The sequence below is a fragment of the Mytilus galloprovincialis genome, chromosome 10, assembly GCF_965363235.1.
Source record: "Mytilus galloprovincialis chromosome 10, xbMytGall1.hap1.1, whole genome shotgun sequence".
NCBI classification, from domain to species: domain Eukaryota; kingdom Metazoa; phylum Mollusca; class Bivalvia; order Mytilida; family Mytilidae; genus Mytilus; species Mytilus galloprovincialis.
The window spans coordinates 45,410,431-45,428,325 of NC_134847.1; the positions used below are offsets into that span (position 1 = coordinate 45,410,431).

At 30.8% G+C, this 17,895-nt stretch overlaps 1 protein-coding gene across 4 annotated transcripts in view; it reads left to right on the forward strand.

The window, feature by feature from the left end:
* Nucleotides 1-17,895, forward strand: part of LOC143047635 (cytochrome b5 reductase 4-like) — an 81,870-nt gene that overhangs the window by 43,664 nt on the left and 20,311 nt on the right. For all 4 annotated transcript variants that reach the window (XM_076220803.1, XM_076220802.1, XM_076220804.1 and 1 more), the window contains one exon: nucleotides 15,914-16,014. In XM_076220803.1, coding sequence (XP_076076918.1) covers nucleotides 15,914-16,014 — 101 coding nt within the window. The remainder of the gene's footprint in view (nucleotides 1-15,913; nucleotides 16,015-17,895) is intronic.

Below are 17,895 nucleotides of genomic sequence, written 5' to 3' on the forward strand. Positions count from 1 at the left end.
TCAACATTGGACAAGTGCAACACACAATAACCAGTTCTGAATCACCCCGAGTCTAGAAGTAGAAAGGTTATGGAAGAATATATTAGAAACTACCAAAGACCTGCCAACAGTATTCAAAGTCTCTGAATGACAAAATTCATTGAGATATCTGCTGATGTTTGTCCTAACTTAGAACAGAAATTTGTTTATATGGCATGGTTAAACTCTTTTTGACAAGTGTATGGATTAAACTCAAGTATGTCTGTGTCTCCTATTTGTAAATTATGCTTTTTATTGAAAACAAATAAGTTAAAAAGCCTATGTATCATGTTGCATGCATGTATAGTAAACTACCAGTATCTTTTAAATGTCATTTGCCTACAATTATCATTAAGCTTTCTAATCAGGAAAATTTGAAGTTTAGATGAGGTTCATTTGTAAGATTAGATTATATTATGTGTTAGTTTGCCATTGTACAAGTTATACTACCAATAAATAGATTACCTTCACATCCCACATCTTTTCATCAATGTTTCAGACTTCTAGAAAACATCATTATTAACTTATACATAAATAGCCTCTATACATCGTAGAACTCTCAGATATTTGAATCATAATACCTTAACCGAGATTTGTTGACGTACTGTACATGTAAATGTAGAATTTATTTTGTGTATTTGTTATTGTGTTTTTGAAGAATGGATTAAATGCCAGATTAATAATTCCAATTTCAGAAAAATCTGCATTTATCAGAATGTGGTTATTAACCAACTTTTCAAAAGAAATATCGATAATTGATTCAGGGTTGTAGGGTTCAGACGGGTGGTTGGCAGTCAGCTGCCAAAATGTGTCCATTCATCGACATGAAAAGGCTTACGGGTAGACAATTTTTTTTCAACTTTAGATATATGTTGTTTCCTGTGACTAAATGAAGGTCAAGTTAATTTTTTATAATTTTAACTTTTTTCGTTGTTCAGTTGTAGAACTTTTCTTTATCATTGCGATAATCATCCAATACTTCAATGGAATTAATTTAAACTAAGCAAAGATTTCTGAATTTACAGTGATCATAAAAACAACAGAAAGTTTTTGACTGTCTTGAAATAATGAATGAAATGGTTATCTTGACTTATTAATTAGCCGTGTCAATTGAATGATTATGTCTGTTGAATTCATTCACAACTTGTTACTGACTAGATTTTTCTTGTTTCATTGTTTGATCAATTTTTTATCATTGAAGGTCATATGATTTTGCTTGCTTCTATTTCTCAAATTCTCATCTTAAACATTTGTTTAACTGAAAATAAAACCAAGTGTAGTTGTTTTAAAAAAGGAAGAAAAATAATGTATACTTGTCCCCCTCCAGGTGCAGGTTTTTCTTGCTGAGTTGAATACCCATTGGTGGCCATCATCTGTTTTCTGCTATTTAGTCGGGTTATTGTCTCTTTGACACAGTTCCCATTTAAATGCTCAAGTTTATCTGACCAACATTTTTCTGTGAAAATTACAATAACATAAATATTTTCATTTTTTGGTTTTCAATTTCGAAATGAACACTTAGTAGTGTGTGAAATGTGGATATTAATTAACTGAATGTATCCTCCCGTCTATTATTTTTGTCTTTTACTGGTGTGAAGTAGTATTCATTATTTGTTGTTTTTAATCTGACAACTGTGGATAAATCAATGTTTTCCTTTAATAAATATTTTTATTGATGACAGCAATTCCCTAGCACTATGATTTTTAGTTACTTCATATTTATGTTAATTAATCATATTTAGCGAGAAAAAATAATATGCAAGAGCATGACAGTCACTGTTCTCAACCAAATAATTTGAACTGGCCAAGTGTGATATTGTTTTGTCATGAATATATGTAAAACAGATCAATTTGAATATGTTCTTATGAATATGGACGCAAAAACCTTGATATCCATGTCAGGTCTACAAGGCAGATTAATTTGGCTTCACACTGAAAAGCTCATGCATGAAACAAACTTGTATCACAATAAAAGAGTTCTTGGAGAAAATAAGGGATAATTTCAAAAGAGTTTTAATTCTCCTGACAATTAGAATCTTGATTGGCTTTAATGAGCATGTAAATGTTGAAGTGTTTCCTGTAACTTTGAGATAGTCTATAAAGAAGCTTTAATTAAATTGATTTTTGATTGACGTGATCAACCGAAAACTTAAGGAAGACATCAAATCCTGATAGGAACGTTGATTGTTAAAACATGTTGAGGATTAGATTGTTTATTGGAACTAGCTGGTAACTTTTATATAAAAAAGTAACAATGTTTATTGAGGTTAAACTACAGTGCTGATGCACCATAGTTTCAGTATTGTTTTCATTTTTAACCGGATTTTTGTGACAAAAATGTTGGTTATTGATTTGGGGATGTTATGGCGGGCAGCCGGGCGATCGGGCAGGTGGCAACTAAATGTTGTCCTTGCATTTACTCGTGAACCGTTCAACCACTAGAGCAACACTAACAGTCAAGTCACTGTTATTGTGATATGTGATTTGTGTAAATCATAGTACTTTTGGATCTCCATGTTTTATGTGTAACTTTAATTACCACACCTTTTCAGCTTTTAACTTCTGTATTTGTTCTTATGGCCATAGTTATTATATTTTTAGTTTTACGAAATTTTTTGACAAAACCAATGGGTAGGAGGACGAAAAAAAAAAAAAAAAAAAAACTGCTGCTGCTGATTTTTTTTTTTTATACCAACCGTCAATATCAAAATTTTTTTTTTTTTTATTTCACCAGGAGATTTTCTACTAGTGTAACAACTAATTTTTTTTTCTTGACAAGGTTTGAATTGAAAATCAATGTGCAATAACTTACTAAATCACCAAGAGCATAAATTTAGATTCTTTTATGCAGTAATGAACTAAAATTTTTTTTTTTTTGCATGAAAAACACTGGGTCGGAGGAGAAAAAAAAATAAAAATCAACATTTTTGATTTTATTTTTTTTCCTATTTGGCAAAAATTAGGGTAGGAGGGTTCGTAAAACTAAAAATAAAAAAACTACGGCCTATACTATTTAAGGTTACAACTCCATCAGGAAAAGTTGACCAAAGACAGTTATGCAGTTTTTTCGCTTGCTTGGTTTTAAGTTCATACAAGGGTATATTAACATCTGAAGACAGTTGGTCTTGGAGGATACACATACAATAACAAAGGCAAACATTAAAACTGTTCCTTCCTTAATTTATGTAAGCATGTTTGTATAAAAAGAAAGATTAAAAAGATCCAACCCTATTTATGCTTTAGTTCAACATATTTTAACACTTTTGATATAATCTGTTTTTACCATGAAAAACATATGAGCCAGTCCATGCGAAAAGGTACAAAAACGAAAATTTTACGAAATTCTAAAAAGTGTGCATAATTATTGGTAGTAGACTTGTGAATAATAAAACACATTTACTTTTCCTCATATCCCTAAGCTGTGAGCTACATGCACCTGCAAGTGTTGAGACCCCCACCCTTCTTTTAGTTTTATCAAGATTTTTAATGAAATATTTCAATATTTCAATCATTTTCAAAGTACAGTTTAAATGGCTTGATTTGCCAATTGATAATGTTAACCCCGGTAGCAGTGGGGATAAGGCTCTCGCTTACGATGCTGATAACAATGCAATCAGGCCGGGCAACGGTTCGAATCCCGTGCAACAACAGTTGATTTATATAATATTAAATAACTTAACTTAACTTAAATTTCAATTTCTAAAACACAAGAGGTAATAGTTTTTGTATTTTCATTCATGTTTTAATGTTGTCTTACATTCCTTAAACCGGTAAAACTGAAGAAAATTATTGACTTTTGTCTCTCTAGTGTCGTAAAATTTTAAGTTTCTGGTTGGTATAGCATTAGTCCGGGGAACAAATGATTTTATACTTGCTCAAATACCAAAAATTCAGATATTTCTACGTCTTTTGCTGTTTTAATTGACAAATTCGGGATAGAATTGATAAACTTGTGAATGTTTACATTAATGTGATTTTTTTCGTATAAAATCGTTTTTCAAAAATATTATAACAAACTTTGATAACGTGTCCTGTAAGGTAATGTAGTTTGATTTCATTGCTATCAAGAAATTTGTAAAACTTTTGAAACCAAAATTGCTTTAACAGTACTCTGTTAAATTAAAGGTAAAGTTACCTTTATTAAATATTTTGCATAGTAACATTGTAAAAAGTTTTATCATCCCTAATAACATAAGTCACAAAAGCAAAATCTAGGCATGCTGTTTTCTGCCACTTTTACTAGCCTAGAGTTATAATCCAATCTCGTCCTCGTGAGGGGAAGGGACTGGATTGTAACCCTTTCCTAGACTACATTAATTGGTTCTCTGCTTAAGTGGCATTAAAAATTTGTGGTAGGGTTACACAGTGGCGGATCCAGAAATTTTCATAAGTGGGGGCCCACTGACTGACCTAAGAGGGGGCCCGCTCCAGTCACGCTTCAGTGATTTCCTATATAAGCAACCAATTTTTTTCCCAAAAAGGGGGGGCCCCGGCCCCCTGCCCCCCCTAAATCCGCCTCTGTTACTCAGGCAAAACATTTCTCCATATTAACTGTTAATTGTGGATTCATTATACAGGGGATACCAGCATTCCTGGATTTTGTGGTCATAGATAAACCTTTTCTATAGGTAAAACCAGGGTATCAAACATCAACAAAAAAACAAAAGAACTTTTCTTGATAACTGACCAGTTGCAGAGCTATATGGATTTTGTACAATAATGTTTGCAATTATAACTATATAATTGACAAAATTGAAGTGATTTCAGTCCAAGATTGAGTGAAGGAAATAGGTTTCAAGGTTGATAGTTACAGACCAGTTGCAAGGCTATATGGATTTAGTACAGGATTATTTTCAATTATAATGTAACACGGAAAGAAAAAGAAAGAGATTTTAGTAGGAAATTGTGTGATGATGGATAGGAAGCATATTTTCCATTACAGCTTTACAGTCATGTTAAGGTGTAATGGTTATACTCACAATCAATAACTGTTGTTGGTGTTTATTGACTGTTCTGTAAAACTTAAAGAAGACTTGCACCAGTAATTAATGAACAAAGAAAACATTATTGCGGTGTCAATTTTCATTAACTTAATTGCCGTTTTCACAGATGATTGGAATCTGTTTTCTCTAACAAATTCTCTGTTTGAGATGTAAAAGTTGTTCTGATGTGTAAAGAATTTGTAAATCGGGAATGTCAGAAGCTATTATTTCATCGTAAGATTAATGGTAATAAATGAACAAATCATTTATGTAGAATGACGTTTTAATATTTCAGATCCAACGTAACTTGGAAATAGAAATTAAGCATCTTGCGACAAATGTTTTTTGTACAGAATTACCATACAATATGGCTTACAGTCACGAGTTTAATGCAGTTACCAATGCATTTTCCAGTCGTTCATTAATCAGAATGCATAATATTTATTACTGAAGTGGAAACATAGGAATAGAAATAAGATTAGAAAAGTTTGTGTCTCTATGGTTATGGCATGCCTTTTTAATATTTATTGAAAGTCAGAGGAGAAAATATCTGACTTCATAGGAGAAAATGTCTGACTTCCTAGGAGAAAATGTCTGACTTCATGGGAGAAAATGTCTGACTTCATGGGAGAAAATGTCTGACTTCATGGGAGAAAATGTCTGACTTCATGGGAGAAAATGTCTGACTTCATAGGAGAAAATATCTGACTTCATAGGAGAAAATGTCTGACTTCATAGGAGAAAATGTCTGACTTCATAGGAGAAAATGTCTGACTTCATGGGAGAAAATGTCTGACTTCATAGGAGAAAATATCTGACTTCATAGGAGAAAATGTCTGACTTCATAGGAGAAAATGTCTGACTTCATGGGAGAAAATGTCTGACTTCATAGGAGAAAATGTCTGACTTCATGGGAGAAAATGTCTGACTTCATAGGAGAAAATATCTGACTTCATAGGAGAAAATGTCTGACTTCATAGGAGAAAATATCTGACTTCATAGGAGAAAATGTCTGACTTCATAGGAGAAAATGTCTGACTTCATGGGAGAAAATGTCTGACTTCATAGGAGAAAATGTCTGACTTCATGGGAGAAAATGTCTGACTTCATAGGAGAAAATATCTGACTTCATAGGAGAAAATGTCTGACTTCATAGGAGAAAATGTCTGACTGCATAGGAGAAAATGTCTGACTTCATAGGAGAAAATGTCTGCCTTCATAGGAGAAAATATCCTGACCCTGAGCAATGCTAAAGTGATTGTTGCATGACATCAATAGTTTATTAAGTGGCATTAAGATTTCCTGATAAGGTCTAATGTACCTTTGCTCAACAAACACACCTGTTCAACTGTTGACAACATAGGAATCTGTCTCTATTTATTTCTGTTCATTTGTCAGTATTTCTGTCTGCTTTTCAATGTGACAGATTTTTGGTTTCCTTTAATAAATTAATTTAAGTATGGCTTCATGTAATCCATGGAAACTTTATTGTTTGGAAATAAACCATTCATTCAAACTGATATGATTTTTTGTATTTAAAGTAAAAAAAATTGTTACAGAATGAGATATTGAAATTTACATGTTTCAGAATAAAAAACTTAATCAAATTTACTAATTAGATACAAGTTTCGAATAAATCTGGTAAATTTGACATTTATTAAAATTTAAGAGTAATGTTCCTTTGGTGTTGAACAATTAGAATATTTGTATGTGTCTGAATAATATTACAACAACAGTATTAACAAATCTCTTCAATTTAGAAAAGTTTAATCATCTTTCTATGGACAAGTATTTTTTTGTAGTTTTCAATTTTGAAATCTTGTAAAAACATGTAATTTGACTCTTTGCTGGTTATATTCAAAAGTCACACGACATCTGGTTATAGCCAAAAGTCACATGACATCTGGTTATATTCAAAAGTCACATCAAATAAGGTTTAAGACTCTCAATAAAATTGTTGTTTTTATTGATTTTCACAGACATAACATATGGTTTATTGCATTCAGTAAGGTTTTGCAGCAAACAAATTGCCATTCACAAACAAATTCCATCTCATATCAGTCATAAAAGACGCTCCACACAGATTGAATCTGAATCTGCAAAAAACACATTATCTACGATTTCTTGGAAACATAACAATATAAATCTCCGCACATAATAAATCTTGGTTCTCATTTCTTCTATCTATACTATCTTTACAGTATATCTTGTATCTCATTTAGTTTTATAGCAGATTCAAGATCAATCGTAGAAAATTTGATTAAATTGGATCCGCTGACATCTTTTGTCATTATCATAGGATTATATACTGATATCAATATAGAATGGTCTTTGTTCCTTTGCTGAACTTAGATTGATAGAATGGTCTTTGTTCGTTTGCTGAACATACATTGTTCCTACTTATTTTTAGTGTTGTATGTTTTTGTGTTAAAACAGGAGAATCATTAATTTAAATAAAGTGTCATAAAATGTATGCTAGAGTTATTCCCAATCCAAGGACAAGATGTTAATTGTATAAACTGAACAATTTGTTGTTGATCTGATCAACTTACAAGAACCCTGTGTAGCTTGAAGAAACTCTCAATGAAATATCTTGTTGAAGATATCACCCATGATTCTGTGATAACTATGTAATCAAACTTTATACATAAAGTCTGCCATCTGAAGCGGATTCAATCTCTTTTATTCACAATATATAACCTGCCTACCATGCAACAAAGAGTATTAATGTTCTAGTTCATCATATTTTAACACTTTTGTTATAATCTGTAACATGTTACACATAGTAATGAAGCTTGATTTCATTGCTATCAAGAGATTTGTAAAACTTTTGAAACCAAAATTGCTTTAGCATCTAGTATTACCTGGTAATCGATTAATTTCACTTGACTGGGAGGGGTTTAACCAGTTTGCTTATAATAAACCAGTCCATCTATAGATAGACGTTTTAGGATAAACTCATCAATGAAGTGGCCAGTCATTCTTTTGTAAATTCCTTTGATGACACTGATAGGTGATTAGAAATCAATGATAATAATAATGGCAATCATCCTTATCACACACATCTTCAAATATGCAAATTAAAACGTAAGCTCCACCTGATCAGTTGAAATAACATTGGTAATACTCTTGATGAATTTAAGGTGATGTACCTTTACATTTTGCTTTTAACATTGTAAAAGTAAATTCTGCCATCTGAACCAAGGATTGAATCTCATTTCTGCAAAAATACATAACCGTATAAAAAAACATGGCACCCATTTTTTGCTTTCTCTCAATACAAGTTCTGTTCAGTGAGCAATAGTTTGCAGTGTCAACTTTTCACATGTTTTCCATATTTACAGATTTGACTAACAAATGAACTTCTTTTTTACATTCAGCATTAAGAACAGTCTCACAGTGGTTATTACAAATTTAAATGTCAAATAATTTTGTCAAACCTTCATGGAATTTTACAACACATGATATGGACAGAGCTTTTTCTTAATCAAGAGTTACGAACATGAGCAAAATTTTTATTTTTCAAATTGTATTTTACTTTTTGACATTTCAACATAACACTTTTACATTGACATCAGCGATATTAGATGAGACACTTGGGGAAACCTTTATGAATTTTTAGATTGAAAATTGACACCTAAGACATGGTAGATAATTCTAAAAAAGTATTAGAAAATCATATTATGTCACCTAATCTAATCCAATTACTTATACAAAAACAAAAATAGATTTTCTTCAATAAAGCATATAGTACATTTGTACTCTTCGATTAAAGGAAATATTTATAAAGGTATATAATTTGAAACTGCAACTCAAGAACATAACATTAAAAGGAATTTCAAATATTTGCCAAAACCCCACTTATAGTTACAGGGAAGGATCCAGCTAATTATAAAAAGGGGTTGGGTTTCTAACTCATGATAAAGGGAGGGGGGTCAAACTATATGTCCCCATTCAAATGCATTGATCATCCAAATAAAAAATGGGGGTGTTCCAAACCAAGTAACAATCCCCCTGGATCCACCACTGGGTTTAAAGCCCTCTAGAGCTTATACTGTTTTGCAGTTGATAACTATACAGAATTTCAATAAAGCTTTTGTATTTTCCTATAAAAGTTTGTTGGCTAAATTATAAATTTGAACAAAACATGTTCCTAGCTATAGTTCATATGAAACAGTTTGGGCCATGCAACTTTTTGGGCCAGTACAATATTAGAAAATTAATCATTCATAATACTGTTGTAGAAAAACTATTGTCTAAGTTTGCTTCTGAGATAGTACAATGTACTTTTACCTAGTTTTTATCTGTCAGAAAAAAGTACATCAGACATTTAGCCACATTTTCATTAAAAATAATCCCAACCTATTAATTATCATCTTTTTAGTATGGATCATTAACATTGATAGATTTACATATATTTTGTTTACACCATCATATTTCATATTTTTACATTTTCTCCAAAGATGATTAATTAAATTTTGTAGGAGTCATGCACTGTTATGGAATAAATTGTAAAAACAGATGAAATCTTTCTCATTAACATCCTATACCTACTGTGTAAATCTTTATCCGATTGATGACCAATAAACAAAATTGTCAGAAAAGTAAATGCAATATATGCAATAATGATACAAGTACAGTGTAACCTGTGTTATCCGACACACTGGGGGACCAGAAAAAATGTTGGCTTAATCTGTTAGGGTGTCAGAATACTCAGTTTTTTCTGAAGGACAGGCATATTTTCTAACCATGAAAATGTGTCGCTTAAAGCAGGATGTTGGAATACTCAGGTTTCGGATAAGACAGGCTACACTGTAATTTTGATTTTTGGGATACGATTGCTTTCATGCAATCTGTAGACTTATACCAGTGGCTCAGGGCAATGCCCTCACGTCAACTGTTTCTAAACATTAAGGAACATCTCAGATTCTTATGATTGTCTTGCTTTAAAAGGTAAAAACAAACAAAGGGATTGAACTTAAACAACTTTCCTATAATGTTCTTTTCATAATCTTCATGTTTGACATTTCCCTTTACTTATATGCGTGTTTTTAACAACACGGAAATTCAGAATTAAGCAGTATTTATATTTAGTGTTTTTATAAATTTAGAAACGCGTCAGAGGGAATTCCCCAGTTTTGATAAAATTGCGAGAGTCCTCTGAATTCCGATAAATCTATTTCTGTCATATAAGAACTCATGAAGTGCAGTTTTTCTCATATTAATATATGTCACTGTTATGAAACTGATATTTGATATTGTACTTCCATAAAGAAATAGAGAACCATCTAGGTCGTTTAATTAGAATTTAATATATATACGTTCTTGCTCCAGGGTTTGTTTAGGTATATATACGTAATTATGCACATGCGTATAGTTTTCTGGACTTCAAGGGATATTAGATTGAATGGTTGCTCTGGATTCCACTCTCAATTGAATAATTTAAAACTCATGATATCCTTTCTGTGTATGTCTGCTATTGAGGGTTATTGTTGTTGCATAATTTTAAATCATATGCATCATTTAAATTAAAATAAATGTATTCCACGTCGTTAAGGTATCATTACAATACCCCTTCAGGCGAAATGGAGGCTTCCATATTATCGTTTCGAGTTGTCTCCCTTCCGGAAGTAACTTCCGTCAATTCTGAATCTTAATACACCTCGAGAAAAATTTTAAAACTCGTTCTGTCGATAAACATCGTATTATATTAAAAACGATCGCAATTTAAACCGATGAATGTGTACGGAAAGGAGTCATGACAACTGACCCAAAGGAAATTAAACATTTATAGAGTTAGGAATGGGGTTCCTCCTACGTAGGAAAATAGATGATAATTAAGATGAATGCTAGTTAGTTCGTTCCAAGTCCGATTCGTTCCATGCCAGACTGCCAGTTCGTTCCAGATTTGGAAAATTCCTACCAAGTCAATTGTCAATTCGTTCCAACCGATTTATTTCATTATTAATCAGACTTAACAATGTGTTCCACCTGATTAAGTTCATTATTAAATCAGACGTAACAATTTGTTCCAACTTTTTTTAATGTATATGTCTGTATATCACTGTATTTGTGTAAATCAACCTACAGTGCACGGCAAAAATTTGCAATTCCTTGTCCATTTTTTCTGTATATTTCATATAAAAGATCATTTTTCACAACATATGTTCATCCTAACAGTTCATAGATAATTGCTCAATAGTCTTTCAGTATTTCACATATTTCATTTTGCTGGTCAACGGATGGCACAATGATAAGTGCAACAGATGTCATCAGCTGGGTAACTGCAATTTGGTGGCTTCTATACCTGTCCCAAAGGTACGAAGTGAAAAACCTTCTCTCACTCTGCCGTGGAAAGTAAACTTGGAATTTATAGTATATTTCATATAAAAGATCATTTGTCAACAACATATGTTCATCCTAACAGTTATCTTATCTTATCTTATAGTACAAAAATAAAACACAATAGGCCTAAGTACATTGTTCATACACTTTTATTCGGGATTGGCTATTTTGTAACTATTCATATTACGTAAATTACATGTTACATGTGTCAATAAAAACAATGGCAATCGTATCCCTCAGAGCATTCTGCTCTTTGATTATTCCATTTTGTCACATTTTATAAGATTGTATTTCATCAATTTAAATAGCATTTTTCTTTTTTGTTTGACTCATATATAAAACATGCAGAATTTGTTTTTTTACTAGCTCTGGAAGCAGAAATTTAATCTTACAAATAAAGCTTCATTCAGCTACTTGCTATTGATGCAAGTGATAGTAGCCTGCTTGACAAATGCTGAAATGCTTCAATAACAAAAAACATAATTAAACTGAAAATTTCTGTTACATCAGACTCACAGTGTGAATTTTTTAATGATATTTTGATAAAGAATTGGTGGTTCCTCTCATTTGGATGGAAATTATCTGTGACTTGCTTGTGGATTTTCAAGAAAGATCTATACCACATCTTCGTTTTTATATATAGGAGAAACTTTAGATCTAATTTCCTAATGCATGTAGAGCAAGACTTTGGTTTGCTTGCATGTATATTGTACAGTAGTAATTTGAACAACTTTCCACCAAATATGAATATAATATATAATTATACAGGTTTAACTATGCCTATATATATTGTTTGAAGATGTCAATCTTAATTACAAAGCCTGTGTACACATTTATACAAACAAAGCAAACAAGCCAACCAAAGTTTTACTCTACAAGCATTAGAATTAGCTGTTACACATCTCTAGATCTAAAGGTTTTTGATCTAATAATTGCTTTCTCATTATCTAAAATGGTAATTTTTATTTTCCGGATTGTTAACGAATATATCATACATTGTTCTTAAAATCTGTAGGGAAAGTGTTTTAGATTATAATCTATCAAGAAACAGACATTTTACATAGTTTTATCAGTAAAAAATGGTTGTTTTATACAGAAATCAGTTTTTGTTGGAATGCTTGATTATGACTGTGGACTCTTGGGAATAGGTAAAAAGGTTAATATATAAGAATCAATACCTGTTGGCAGTGATTTAAGTAAGCTTGAATAAATCGGAACTAAGCGCTTATTTAAATACAGTCTTATCCTTGATTTGTTCGACTTTCATGAACTAGCATTGTTCTTCTCATCAATATATGTCAGACAAACGACAAGTTCTTTGTTTCAAAATTAGATTAACGTCAAAGACGAAATTCATAAAATGAATTACAAAATGTATTCAAATTCTTAAAGCATTTATATATCTATCTCTTGCTTTTGCTTTTGGTCATAATAAATATTTCTAGAATGAAAAGTCAATGTAATTCAAATCAAATATATAACAGTAGGATAATTCATGGATTGCTGTAGTTGGGGAATTTTCCTATAGAATTTTTATCATCAAATAGGGAATAACATGATTAATAGACACTTAACTTACCTAAAATAAGAACATTAGACATAGATTTAAACTTACCTAAAATAAAAACATTAGACATAGATTTAAACTTACCTAAAATAAGAACATTAGACATAGATTCAAACTTACCTAAAATAAGAACATTAGACATAGATTTAAACTTACCTAAAATAAGAACATTAGACATAGATTTAAACTTACCTAAAGTAAGAACATTAGACATAGATTTAAACTTACCTAAAATAAGAACATTAGACATAGATCTAAACTTACCTAAAATAAGAACATTAGACATAGATCTAAACTTACCTAAAATAAGAACATTAGACATAGATTTAAACTTACCTAAAATAAGAACATTAGACATAGATTTAAACTTATCTAAAATAAGAACATTAGACATAGATTTAAACTTACCTAAAATAAGAATATTAGACATAGATTTAAACTTATCTAAAATAAGAACATTAGACATAGATTTAAACTTACCTAAAATAAGAACATTAGACATAGATTTAAACTTACCTAAAATAAGAAAGAACATTAGACATAGATTTAAACTTACCTAAAATAAGAACATTAGACATAGATTTAAACTTACCTAAAATAAGAACATTAGACATAGATTTAAACTTTCCTAAAATAAGAACATTAGACATAGATTTAAACTTACCTAAAATAAGAACATTAGACACAGACTTACCTAAAATAAGAACATTAAACATAGATTTAAACTTTCCTAAAATAAGAACATTAGACATAGATTTAAACTTACCTAAAATAAGAAAGAACATTAGACATAGATTTAAACTTACCTAAAATAAGAACATTAGACATAGATTTAAACTTACCTAAAATAAGAACATTAGACATAGATTTAAACTTTCCTAAAATAAGAACATTAGACATAGATTTAAACTTACCTAAAATAAGAACATGAGACATAAATTTAAACTTACCTAAAATAAGAACATTAAACATAGATTTAAACTTACCTAAAATATGAACATTAAACATAGATTTAAACTTACCTAAAATAAGAACATTAGACACAGACTTACCTAAAATAAGAACATTAGACATAGATTTAAACTTACCTAAAATAAGAACATTCGACATAGATTTAAATATAACTCCAGGAAAAAATACATAAAGTGTTTACCTTCAGGTTTTTTATTTGATAAAAAATTTTCCTCCACAGTGTACAAGAGCATATGACAGTATTTGATAAATTCATATTTACATAGTCCCATGGTCATCCATCTCCTTTGTGACATCAATTACTAGATAGAGGAGATTTCCTGTATCCCTGCACTATTAAAAGAGGGGCGAAAGATACCAGAGGGACAGCCAAACTCATAAATTGAAAATAAAACAGACAATGCCATGGCTAAAAAAGAAAAAGATTAACAGACAAACAATAGTACACATGAAACAACATAGAAACTAAAGAATAAGCAACACGAACCCCACCAAAAACTAGGGGTGATCTAAGGTGCTCTGGAAGGGTAAGCAGATCCTGCTCCACATGTGGCAATTTGACATTATTCTTTTCTAACTGCAGCGTTCTGAAAAATGTGGAGCAGGATCTGCTTATTAAAGTTCATCAAGCCTCTTCCTAGTTGTCATTATGCACGAGAAAGTAGAAATAATGTTTGTTTTGTAGGTACTTAACAATCACAATTCCCTAATGACAGCAGTGCTGATTATCAATTATAAAAATTTAATCTGCTGAATAATTCTTGAATATAGCATCATACTTTTCAACAACTCCACTCACTCAACATGTGAAGAAAGTGATGATAATTGATATCCCTAGACACAGATACATTGTTCACTAAAACCAGTCCAATTTTTTAAAGAAAAAAGCAACAATCTTGAAAGTGGACTATTAAGGCATGATGTATTCATCATGTGTCCTCTTCTCTTTCTCAAAAACATTTTGTGTTAGAACTTGAACACTAATTAACTGATTTTTAAAAAATTTATAAGACATTATGGTCTGACTGCTAACCTTTCCAAGTGTTGAATTACTTTCTTAAGTGACAATTTCTGATTTGTTATGTGGCTTTTCACAATTTATCATTTGACATTTACTAATTCTGGTTTGTTCCTGACAATTTCCGCCAAGAATTACTAATGATTAGAAAACTCAGTCTGACTGTCTAAATCATGGAAGTAACATAGACAATAACAGTTTTGTGGTCTTATCTAATTTGATGATTCCTCACTTGTCATTGCATTATTATTGTTGGTTCTTAGTGAAATCTTGACATTATTCTTTTCTAATCACAGCGTTCTAAAAAAGTGGTGGTTCAAGGGATTTGACCACCAAAATTTGCAAAGGACCAACACATATAAAAAATAAATATTTTAATGATAAACTTTGACTTATGCTGGTTGCTCATTTAAGTTTTCTTTACCCTGTTTAACTCAAAATGTATAAGTTTTCAGAGAATGTTCACTTTTTGACATTTTTCTTTTTCTTTCTCTCGATTTTATGTTATACAACTGGATTAAACCAAATTTGAAAATCGCCATTTGCTGCTTTTCTATTCAGCCTTGTTATTAAGAGTAAGAGCAAGACTGTTTGGCTAAAAGTTAAATAATCCACTTGTATTATATGTTTGGATATGGTGACAATATAAAAAAGAAGATGTGTTATGATCACCAATGAGACAACTTTTCACAATTTAAGAGACCAAATGACACAGAAATTAACATCTATAAGTCACTCTACAGCCTTCATCAATGAGCAAAGCCCAAGTCTTCCTACACACTGTTTTCTTGTGATTGGCACATTAAGAATCAGACCTAGAGTCAGTGATAGGTAGAGTGTTGAACTTGTTCAAAGCAGGGTTTAAATTCATATCATATCACATATTTATGTAACAAAAAAAACATGAAATATTTGCCACTGGACATTTAAAAAAACATTAAATAATCTTTTTATGCTTATTGTGAAGATAATAACAAGGTAAAGATTGAAATTTTTGTGTTCTATTTTAAGGAAAAGTTTACAATGTAACTCCATACATGGAATACCACCCTGGAGGTATTGAGGAACTGATGAGAGGTGCTGGACTGGATGGTACACAGTTATTTGATGAGGTATAATTGTGTGATTAATGATAGGTGATTTGCTCCTTGTTGAAGGCTGTACAGTGACCTATTTCTGTTTTATTTTGTCTCTTGTGCAGAGTTGTCTCATTGGCAATCATACCACATCTTCTTTTTTTATATTGACTGGATAGAACACAGTTATTTGAAGAGGTACAAGTTTGTTATCTTTAAAAAAGCATTCCTGTTCATATCAGACTGTGTCCATTGCTTAGCTATTGGAAGACTTTGGATTTTTTTAAAGTTCAAGGTCAGATATCAAAGGTCAAATAAAGTCAGTGACTTGCAAGATTGTAACAGTTTATAGGCATAGTAGAGATCTAGTCTTGCATCTTCTTCATCAAACAGTTAAACATCGTCCAATATTCCCTAATGGAGACGGCATAAAAACACATTTAATACAGAAATCATTGGTAAAAAGTCTTGATGACCTTGTAAAGAAATTTTTAAATTACAGCTAATTTCCTAATGCATGTAAAGCAAGACTTTGGTCAGCTTGCTTGCTTTGTTTGTATATTATACAGGGTAACATTCAATCAATTTTGAATAAAATATATACAGGTTAAATTATGCTTATATATATTGTTTGAAGATGTCAATGATAATAACAAAGTTTGATATGGCATTTATACAAACAGAGCAAGCAAGCCTACCAAAGGTATACTCTACAGGCATTAGGAAATTACTGTAACCATCCAAATGAATTTGAATTGCGATGAAATGAACAATTTTGCAGTGCCCTTGATCTGATTCTGAAAAAAATATCAAAGATTCTATAGGTTTTATCAGTCAAGCAGTAGATGTTTGATTTTGTTTGAATAAAGATATAATCAGTTTTATTTGCAAAGGTCATTGACTTGTTGTTAGGCAATCTACAAGCTTTGATTGAGATTGATGCATTCTCAATAAACAAATGGCTGCTTTGGCATGCTTGTCAAACTTTTAAATGGTATTATATACTTCTTAGAATTGATACATCTCAGTTTTAGTCAGCTAAAAAATTGGCGTATATTATTAGTAAAAGTAAAGATTCAAGTTGTTTTTTCCCCAAATTTCCCGAACCCTATCAACTGTCTTGATCATGTTTATTAACCTTGATTTTAAAATGTCTTTGAAATATATATATATTAATTAATTGTTGTATGTTAAGAAAGTTATAACTCTGAAATTTTAATAAACACTAAATGATAAACACTTAATTGATAGAAAGCAATTTATTCTGATTGGAAAAAGAGGCTTTTGTATACAAGAGTTGTGTTAACTTTGACTGTTTACATGTTTAGGGGGTGTTGGTTTAATTAGTTTATGGGTGAAACTGTTATTTTATTTATTGAAAGTTCTATATTGAAATTGTGTTTTTTCATATTATGATTGCTTTGAAATTCAATATTATTTTCATCAAGTTTTTCATTAAAATAAGAGGAGAACATGTCTGCAAAATGAAATTTCATTAATTTTTTTTCCATTGTCATTCTTATATTACATACTGTATCCATATACAAATGTTAAAACATGACATTAATACAGAAAATAGGTATTAAACAAAATGATTGATTTATGAGGATACTTTTTAAATTACTGTTTCTGTTAATAACATAGCCTTTGGGTTGCTATAGCGATGAATAACAAGTTAGTTTCTGGATCTATGATGTTTTCCCCTCCCTGAAATGACCGTTGTAAAGGGAAGTCATGGGTATAAATTTTTTCCAGCATTGATAGTATATACAAATGTTACAGTTTACCCTATTCTAGTCAAATTATAATTTAGAAGATAGTCCAAAATTAGCCCCTATACTCTTAATGCCTCTACCATCGGTAATAAATTTACCAAAATTTTTGTTTTGGGGTTGCTTCACCTTTAACATTTAATTG